The following is a 10,008-nucleotide window of genomic DNA, read 5'->3' as shown; positions in this document are numbered from 1 at the left end:
CATTGGAAGCATCTCGTTCACCAAGTCTTAAAATATCAAGAAGTCCTTGTAGTACTCCAATTCTAAACAAATCTTGATTGAATGAAATAAAGTCCAATCTTTGTGTCTCCAATTTTATATATTCATCCACTGAATACTGTTGGAATAATCTTCATGTATGCAAAATTTCATCCTCATCATCATTCGTTATCTGAAATTTATAACAATAATACTCACAAACTGAAACTGCATTTCTTTTGTGTTTTTTTTTTTTTGCAAATTTTGAGCTTTCATATCAAGATATCCATCAACTGAGATAAAAAAATTTATACTCGGTAATTGTTCTAATTCAAGCAGAGTGCGGCTTCTAAAAATATCTGCTCTTGGAAGCTTTTTAATACCGCAGTGCCACCCACCTCGACCATAGGGAAATAAATTTTAAATATTAAAAAATAATTAAATGTCTATTTCTAAATATTAGATATATAATAAAATGACTATTTTTTTAGTGAAATCAATTTTAGGGTAAAAAAGACGAATGACATTTTGCTAAAAGGGCTTTAGTAGTACAAAATAAATATAGATATAAATAAATAGATTATCATTTGATTTTGGAGGTAAGTCTATATTCATCCCTACTATGTTACCTCGAGCACATATAATACTTTAAATTTTATAATTTAATCCTAGCTGAAAGAACTTATATTGGATCATCTAAAACTAACGAAAATGCCGTACAGCATATAATATTTTCACATGCCAAAGCTAAATAATGATTGCCATGGGGGTATACTTGCCCAAATTTATTTTCCCTCAATCGCAATTTATTTTCATTACCGATAGTTTGTAATTTTTTTTTGTTTTTTTTTTTGTTTTTTTTTTTTGTGTGTGTGTATAGTAACTAGTGAGTAGTGACTCTATTATCACACTCTCTTTTTTTTTGGTGATTAGAGCTGAATTTGGAGAAATAAGATCTCTATCGAGATCGTTGTTTTATTAGTCATTTGACATTTTTGCTAGTTTTCATGAAAGTGCTTTGCTTTTACAAACTTAAAGCGCTATATGTTATCAGGGTAATAAAATAGGGACAAAAATAGACCTAACTTCAAACTTAAGGGATCATTTGAGTTAAAAACTCCAAACTTTGCTCTCTCTATATATTCCCATGAAAACGCCCACTAATAAGAACCAACATATATTTACAAAATCAGAAAAGCCTTCACAAATTAAAAAAATGATAGAGTGGGAAGATATATATAAGGTGGTGGCGGCCATGACGCCACTTTATGTCGCACTTATTTTAGGCTATGGTTCAGTAAAATGGTGGCATATGTTCAAGTCAGAACAATGTGATGCAATTAACAGATTCAATTGCTTCTTCATCATCCCATTTTTCAATTTTGAGTTCATAGCTAATTTCGATCCTTACAACGTCAACGGCCTCTTTTTAACCGGAGACGTAATTTCAAAAGCCTTACTGATCGTAATTCTCGTCTTATGGGCTAACTTTTACAAAAAAGGGAACTTTTCTTGGTCCATAACGACATTTTCTTTGTCCACTTTGAATAACACACTTGTTGTTGGTGTTCCATTGATGAAAGCCATGTATGGGAAATTAGGGGTTGATCTTGTAATTCAAGCAGCTGTTATTCAAGCTTTGTTATGGCTTACTTCATTGCTATTTGCACTTGAATTTTGGAAAACAAAGATGAATTCTAATGGTAATTCTGTTGAACTGAGTGATTTGGAAGGAAATAATACTCCAGTGAGGAATATGGCTTTTGGGCCTTTGATTAAGGCTGTTTCTATTAAACTTGCTAAGAATCCCAATTCTTATGCTTGCTTTCTTGGTCTCGTTTGGGCTCTTTTAGCTAACAGGTATGTATGTATTACTCTTTATTCTGTTTTTACTCTAGTTGTTTTTAGTAAACTTTTTATTTACTAACTTCAAAATAATCAAAGACGAACCGTTTAGTACATAAGGGGAAAAAATATAAATAGGCAATATTTAAGAAAAAAATTCAGAAACCTAGTAGCAGCAGGTATTTTACAATTATGGCAACTAAATAACAAATATTTCGTAATTATGTGCATAATAGTGTAATGTTATTTTCTCAAATATTTCTGTAAAAGTACTCAGCCTCTCTTTAAATAAAGAAAACTATTCTCTTTCTAACAATTTAATTTTCTAAATTATATGGTTATAGACTTCAATATGATATAAGAGCTGCTTGCTTCCACTCAGAGGCCTAGCTATAATTTCAAGCTTATGGGTTCAATATTCTAAGCCTTTTAAGTTATTGGGTTCTAAATAATTAATTTATAACTAATTAATAAATTTTTCAAGATAAATACAGGGCTTGACCAAAGCTACTGGGTTCGTCGAACCCGGAGCCCCAATGCTGGCTCCGCCCCTGCTTCCACTCATTAAGAGGTCCTGAGTTAGAATTTACCGTCACCCGTTTCACGACTTAACTAATAAAAAATGAATCAAGTTCACACGTCATAAGGCCGTGTTGAAAGCATAATTAACCAAATTAAAATGTGATCTACTTCAACACAAAGAATATTCAGCATTTACTTGTATGTTTTTTGTTTTTTATTTTCTTTTTTTAGGTGGAATTTTGAAATGCCAAGCATCATAGAGGGATCCTTCTTGATCATGTCAAAGGCTGGTAGTGGTGTTGCAATGTTTAGCATGGGTAAGAGTCTTAAACACTTGGAACAAAATTAAAGGGTCTTCCTTTTAATGCAAAATAGCATTAAATAACATTTGATCTTTTATTTAATGTTTCATTAAATAACTTCTGGCATTCTGTTTAACCAACAACCACTTTTGTTCTTTGTGATCTGTTTTTGACCAAATTAAAGATGATATTTAAATTAATGTCAAAATTTAATGCAATTCTTTTCACTAAACAAAGGTGTTTATTTTTTAAAAATTTTACTTTTAGGACTTTTCATGGCATTGCAAGGGAAAATAATTGCATGTGGAACAGCTTTGACAATATATGCAATGATTTTGAGGTTTGTTGTTGGGCCAGCAACAATGGCACTCGGTTGTGTTGTATTGGGCTTGCATGGAAATGTTTTACGTGTTGCTATTATCCAGGTAATAATAATAATGGATCTTTACATAAATGGCCGTCCATATTCACTGTTTATTTTTCTAGTCATATACATAGATTATATATTGATTATACATAATTATACACATATAATACATAAATTATGCATATATTATACTTCCACCGGCTATATTTAGTTTAAGCGGTTGGACGGACATCTATTTGGGTTAATTCTTCTAATAAAAACAATTGTCTATAATTTATTTATTTTTTCCTTAATTAATCTGTTCATGTTGCTATTTAATTCATATTTATGGGATTTAATACTTAATTATACATTAGAACAACTAGTATGAAAAAAAATGTCCGAAAATGCGAATTAACCTCTAATAAATTTGTTAGTCGGTCAGGAAATCGTGCTTCTATTCGCACCAATCGATCTTAACTATAGTGCTATCATAATTAGTAGAATAAAAAAAAAGGTAAATACAGGAGCCTATATTAGTATTTAGACCTCCATTTCTTATTCATTTCGCCACTTTACCAGCATGTTGTAATCTTCTCAAGAGCACTTCAGACGGCTATCAATTAAATTGAGAAAGTTATATCTCCATATAATTTAAAAAATTTAACAGAGGACAAGCATTTTGGGAAGACTACTTTTTTGTACACATTAGTCACATAGGGAAATTCAAAATTTGAAACTTATGAATTTCTACGGAGACCTCAAGTTAGTATTACAATAATAATTAAGTTCACAGTCAAATATTATCAAGTGTATTTCATAATAAATAGATAAAAATTATAAGAAAAACTATTGCGTCCAAAATGAGTCCGTAACCGATCCGACCTTGATTAGTCTAATTAATAGTACTAATTCATAGATTCTCACTAAATTACTAATTCACTTTTCGATTTTATTTTCTTGTAGTCAGCATTGCCCCAAGCAATCACTTCATTCGTTTATGCCCAAGAATATGGACTACATGCAGACGTACTCAGCACTGCGTAAGTTCTATAACTTCCCAAAACAAAATTTGATAGCTAAAACCTAACTCAAATAACTTTGGGAAAGGAGTAATTCATCATCTTAAGCACAATGAAATTTAGGACCCGTGTGTCCATAGATTTCTTTACCTTTTTGGGAGGAATTTTTTTCAAAAACGTGTTTGTTTATGAAAATTTGCAAGCTTTTTGAAATTTTTCGAAAATGATGTTTTTTCAAAAATAAGAAAGTGTTTTTGACCACTTTTCAAGTATTCCAAAGAAACTTTTTATCGGCACTTGCAAAACTACAATAATTTTTAAGTGAAATATATATATGTTCAAACATAATTTCAAAATCTAAATAAAAAATTTCAACTTAACTTCAGATACTACTTCTTTTTCTTTTCAAAATTCATAATTTTTTTGGTCAAACGCCTACTTAGATTTTAGAGTTCTCTTCTCTCTTTCATTGCACAATTTATAACAGCTATTATATATCATTTGATATATTTCTAACAATGATTATGCTTTCTTTTTCTTCAGGGTCATTGTTGGTACCGTTATTTCCTTACCGTTGTTAATAGCATATTATGCAGTTTTGGATATTATGCATTAAGATCAGGCTATTGTCATTAGTCGCTAGGATTAATGCTGTTAAGTCGATAAAATTTTGCTTATAATTGTAAATGTGTAACAAATTTTTTTATATATATGTTTACCCGCAAAATGGTATAATTGAATTTATACGTTGTTTCTAGACAAGTGAATTAATTCGATCCTGAAATAATAAAAGAATTGAAGAAATATGCAATACTTAGCCTTGAGATGAAGATGAAATAGCAGAAACAGTAGTTCCGGGAGCAAGGCTTCCGGGCACAACAGTAATAAAATCAAAAAGTAAGAACGTAAAATTGTATAAAGCTTTGAATAGATTATAACGTAAGTTTGCCAGAAAATTCTTGTCCTCTACAATGATAACAGAGCTCACTATTCATAGCTGCACCTAGGGAACAAGGTCCTAGGATCATGCCCTTTTTTACGTCAATTATGAGGGACATTGAAGAATGTGTAACGGCCGGCATGAATGACAAATTCTTTGTAACGAGCAGTGTACTAAATACTGTAGAATATTCTCCATTAAATGCTACCGAGTGGCAAACATTTATTGCATCTTTATGAGCATCATTCGTTCTGGTAACAAATGGAACAGTTGTCTTTGGTTTTAGCTATCCTCCGCCTTCGGCTCCACTCGTCACTCTCTTATATAATTACTTAGCATTAGCATATTTTACCCTATACAGATAGTCCCCCTACTTTCCGGTGACATAACTTTGTGTTACCGAAAAGTTGGTATAAACATTCTTTTTGGCCGGAATTTCTCTGACCCCCTCTAAAAAGCTTCTGACGGTTTATTAGACGCACATCTCTCCGCATTTAATGCCCCGAACACGCGTCATCCCACGATTCAGCATAACTTTAGCCCGTTATCGAGGTAATTATGGCCACGAACTTAGTCACCTAAACCTTTATTTATACGCATCAATCTCCTTTATTCACACCCCATAATTCTCCAATCTCTCTCAAACTCTCTTCATTCAATTTGTACTCTATTCTTCAACCTTTCTTTAATTATCCTCGTACAAGAAAAGCTTTTCCTTCTTCTATAACATATAATGACTTCTTCTTAAAAAATTATCAGTTCCTTAAAGAACAAAAACAAAGCCGATCCTCCTACAATGAGCACCATTATCCCCAGAAGTCTTGTCACAACTAAAGACTTCGAAGAGAAATTTCCTTCTGTTAGCTCTCATACATGGGCCATTAGCAGATATTCTTCTTCCATCTGTCCTTCCAACATTCCTTCTGTGAAAGAAGATTATCATTGCCAGAATTTAGACATTATCGCTCCTGATCTAGTGGAGCGGATAACCTTACCCAAGAAAGGTTTCACGTACTTCTATACGTATCCCTTCACTTTGGGGACATTTTCTCTGAGAGGAGAACTTGACTCCGTTATTGTGGAGTTTTGCCTCTACTATCAGGTATGTTTGGCACAGATGAGTTCCTCCGTGTGGAGGAAGATCGCTTGTCTTCGACGCTTGTGCCAAGAAATGGGGGAGGAGTTATCCCTGGCTCGTGTTATGAGCCTTTATCCCCCAAGATCTTCCGTGAGGGATGATTAACTTCAGCAAGCGAGGCTACCATACACTTTTATCCAGCATGGATGATGATAACGCTCGTGGGTAGATGGAACAATTTGTTTTAGTTGGCACCAGTGACATTATCCCGGCTTCGGCTCCTTCCTTCCCGAAATTATGGAACCGCACTCCTAAGTATACAGTTTGCTTCTACTTTTGGTAAGGATCCTTCTTCGTTATTATTAACTTTTCTTATTTTACCTGCCTCAGCTACTCGGTGGGTTCCCCCTAGGGTTGAGGGGCTTTAACCAATGGGTTCAAAAATATTTGGACGTTACTACGCCCAAAACTCGCTCGTGGAAAGAGTTGTCCCTGAAATATGGGTGGAAATCCAAAAATCATGATAAGTTGAACTCATCTTGTCCTTTACCTTTTCTTATGAGAAAGTTGTCTAATTTTTCTCTCATGTTGAATATAGGTCTACCCCAAGGCTCAGTTGTCATCCCCGAAGAGGACGTTTTGGCTGATCTTACTAATACGGTGAGGCTGCTGCAGAAGGCTTTTTCACAGATAGGCATCTCCGGGCCTGATTCTGGTGCAAGTGCTTCTTATTGGAGTCCCCGGCCGGAGAACGAGCAACCAAAAAGGAGATGTTCTTCTGCGACCGTGGAAAATAATAAGAGGGCGAATAATGCTGCCCCGAGTTATCTCCAGAAGTCGTGGTGATGAGCCCCCCACCCCCACCCCCTACCCCCAGGTCAGCCATAGATACCGTGATGATTGACGATGATGGAGAAGCTAGCGAGGTGGGGGCTTCTCTATATAGAAGACGACAATCTTCCTTACTTCAACAGACTGCTCAATCTGTTGAGTTAGTTACACCACCCGAGGATGATGCCTCGGCGCTCTGGGGGAGTTTGAAATGGTGGAAAATGCCAAGTCTTATTTCCATATCTCAGTCATTGTGCCCGACATTGTGTGGCTGATTACCGGGTCCCTACCATATTCGGTTGACGAGCAACCAACAACTAGCATTGCGCTTGCCACAGTTGCTTCTCAACCTTCAGCGCCATTAGCTTTATCTCCTTCTTCACTAACTGTTCCACCAACAACTGCTACATCATCTCCACCATCCAGATCTATCCGAGAAAAGGATGTTCCCCTAGTCCCCAGTTTATGGAATTTGGGGCAAAATTATACATCCCCCTGAGAAGATCCGTAAAAGGAGGAGGAATATTACTCTCTCGATCTCTACCAGAAGCAATTTGTTGTCCCAGCCGGCAGAACTCGCTAACTATCTGAAGCCTTTGGCTTAAGAAAAAGATTGGGAAAAAGATACATGCTCTTTCAAAGAGAATGCTTGTTGAACAATTCCATGCACAACGCTGCAGTGGTACACTCTTCATTTCCTTTTTCATTTCTCATGTCTTTGATTGAATAAGTATCTTGAGTTCATCTTTCTTGTTTTGCAGGCTAATTTCCTTGCTTCCGAGAGCCTCCGGGGGTTGATTCGGGAAAAAGAAGAACTTACCTCCCAGTGGGATCAACTTTTGGCCGAGCGGGACCAAACTGTTGGTCGCCTCTCAGAACTGGAAGCCAAAGTTGCCGAGGTTGTTGTGTTGGAGGCTTGTTTGCAGCAAAGCGAGCAAGAAGTGAAAACCCTTAGCCAAGAGATTGCCCCACTAATGGTTCAATTTGAAGAGGCTAAGGCCAAATGGGTTGAAGTCCATAGTGTTGTTCTTGCTGCATCCAATCACAAGGCTGCCTCCGCTAAGAGATTGACCAACCTGGAGGCAGCTTTGAACTCCAAAATTGAAGAGCTTGCTGTTGCGGGGTGAAATACGCCCAATTGGAGGGATGTATAAGAAGACCATTGATCATAATAGAATTTTTAGCTCTACTGTCCGCGAACTCGATGTTAGCCTCAAGTCCATTAAGTCCGCCTGGGAAAACCTTTCTACCGAGGTTAACCAACTTAAAGAAGAACCCAAGCGTCGAGCAGCTTCACTCGTTGTTGAAAAAATGTATATTATGTACAACAAGAGGAGAAAAACCTTGGAAGAGGCTAAAGTGGGTATCATTGACTTTGATATCGAAATCCCTAAAGCCCGTTAGCTAGAGTTAGCTGCTGAAAGGGGTCTCCCAGCAAGGCCTGATGCTTTCGATTCTTCTAGTTCCGATTCCGAGACCTCGGGAACTGAAGAGGAACTAGAGGATGAAGATGCTGAAGGCCAAACTGATGAGGGCCAAGATGTTGAGCCATCAGCGGATCTACCCACTTCCCCTAGGGGCACAAACGCTTCTCTTCCTCCAAGTTCCTGAGATGCAACAGTTTAGCTTTTCCTTTCTTTTCCCAACTTTTGTTCCTGTGCCGTTTTGGCATGTTTATCGTGAATAAAAACATCTTTTGCTCAAGTATTGCATGAGTATTCATGCGTTCTTTTGTTTGAACATTTATGTAAGTTTTAATCTTTGCATTCTTTCTTGCTTTTATTGTTTTGGACAAGTTTTATTGGTTGCGTCTGATTATGTAAGGCCTTGGGTGTATTTTTCACCCAAAAGCATTTGTATCTCAGGCACAAGTTCTTCCTAAATCAACCTTTTATCGTGAGGGTTTTTATAAGAGAGGGCCCTCTTATGTTTACGGTGCTCTTGAAGAGGATGTCTCCTGTTTATTATGCCACTAGCATTTGAAGTACTTGTTTAACTTTCAAATGATAAAATCAATTCATTGTTCAAACAAGAAACAAGATAGAAATAAAAAGACTTTTCTTTATTTCTTCCATTTCTAAAAGTACATAAGCATTCGTTATGCTAAAAAGAAACTGTCATTTCTTGTGGCTAAGTTGTACAACTTGTTTCTACGGGGATGGTGGCGCAATCCCTGGTCACGAAGATATAACTATGTTTTCAGTTTTGTATTCCGGTCGACTTGGCAGACATTGTTGTTGTATCCTCATATCATCCCTCCCCTCCAGTGTTCGAATGCGAATTGGAACACTGAAAGTTTTACACCTTCCAGGACTCCACTAATGAATTGCTAGATAATCTTTAGTTCGGTAACAAAACTTCATTTTCACTTAGGAATTTATGCTACCGAGCAAAAGAATATCTAATAATCCCCTAGTGGTTTACACTTGTAAACGATCGTGTAACCTTTGCTTGATAGCAAACTTAATTTTTCGTGTGAATTTTGCTATCGAGCCAAAGATTATCTAACAGCTCCGGAGTAGTTCTTTGCTTGTGTGTCTCGCTATTGAAGGTCTTATTGCTTCTATTGAAACCTTCTTCGTAGTATGTTTTCCGTTGCTACCTCGTTAAAAATCTTGCTACAAAAACCCAATTGGGACAAAAACTGGACGAAGAGAAAAAGTTGCAGCATATACTTTCAGTACAGGTGATGTTCATCAGTAGTAATATCTCTTGAGGTATGCCACATTCCAATTGCTTGGCAACTTTTCTCCATACTGATTCTCGAACTCGTATGAACCTTTCCCAATGACAGCTGAAACTCGGTAGGGGCCTTCCCAGGTTGGACCTAGCTTCCCTGCGTTGAGTTCCCGAGTGTTTTGAGTTACTTTCCTTAGAACCAAGTCTCCCACTGTGAAGTAACAGAGGTTGGCTCTTCGATTATAATATCTTTCTATTCTCTGCTTTTGGGCTGCCATTCTTATATGCGCCAAGTCCTTGCGCTCATGGAGTAGCTTCAAGTTGACTAACATCACTTTGTTGTTTGTCCCTTCACTTGCGTGGAAATATCTCAAGGTAGGCTCTCCTACTTCTACCGGGATTAAGGCTTCTGCTCCATACACAAGGGAGAAAGGAGTTTCTCTTGT

General features: G+C 36.6%; 2 protein-coding genes across 2 annotated transcripts; both read left to right on the top strand.

Annotated features, from left to right (window-relative positions):
- The first annotated feature begins 1,161 nt into the window (after nucleotides 1-1,161).
- On the top strand, nucleotides 1,162-4,796 carry LOC107774276 (auxin efflux carrier component 5). Its single transcript, XM_016593769.2, has 5 exons — nucleotides 1,162-1,857; nucleotides 2,596-2,681; nucleotides 2,934-3,091; nucleotides 3,979-4,055; nucleotides 4,578-4,796. Exons 1-5 carry the CDS (start codon nucleotides 1,214-1,216, stop codon nucleotides 4,648-4,650), a joined length of 1,038 nt encoding a protein of 345 aa, XP_016449255.1. The 5' UTR covers nucleotides 1,162-1,213; the 3' UTR covers nucleotides 4,651-4,796.
- Nucleotides 4,797-4,933: 137 nt separating this feature from the next.
- LOC142176721 (uncharacterized) lies at nucleotides 4,934-8,812 on the top strand. The gene is made up of 2 exons (XM_075244927.1): nucleotides 4,934-7,565; nucleotides 7,645-8,812. The coding sequence occupies exons 1-2, from the start codon at nucleotides 7,512-7,514 to the stop codon at nucleotides 8,008-8,010; spliced, it is 420 nt and encodes a 139-aa protein (XP_075101028.1). The 5' UTR covers nucleotides 4,934-7,511; the 3' UTR covers nucleotides 8,011-8,812.
- The last annotated feature ends 1,196 nt before the right edge of the window (nucleotides 8,813-10,008 follow it).

Source organism: Nicotiana tabacum, chromosome 22 (genome assembly GCF_000715075.1).
Source record: "Nicotiana tabacum cultivar K326 chromosome 22, ASM71507v2, whole genome shotgun sequence".
Taxonomy (NCBI): Eukaryota; Viridiplantae; Streptophyta; class Magnoliopsida; order Solanales; family Solanaceae; genus Nicotiana; species Nicotiana tabacum.
This window is presented reverse-complemented; position numbering and strand designations above follow the sequence as displayed.

What these genes read in the sequence shown, in the direction of transcription:
- LOC107774276 (XM_016593769.2), top strand. Translation starts at nt 1,214, where the DNA reads ATGATAGAGTGGGAAGATATATATAAGGTGGTGGCGGCCATGACGCCA. An exon ending in TGTTGCAATGTTTAGCATGG is followed by an intron (nt 2,682 to 2,933) that starts GTAAGAGTCTTA and finishes TTTTACTTTTAG; the next exon opens with GACTTTTCATGGCATTGCAA. An exon ending in GCAGACGTACTCAGCACTGC is followed by an intron (nt 4,056 to 4,577) that starts GTAAGTTCTATA and finishes CTTTTTCTTCAG; the next exon opens with GGTCATTGTTGGTACCGTTA.
- LOC142176721 (XM_075244927.1), top strand. Translation starts at nt 7,512, where the DNA reads ATGCTCTTTCAAAGAGAATGCTTGTTGAACAATTCCATGCACAACGCT. An exon ending in CCATGCACAACGCTGCAGTG is followed by an intron (nt 7,566 to 7,644) that starts GTACACTCTTCA and finishes CTTGTTTTGCAG; the next exon opens with GCTAATTTCCTTGCTTCCGA.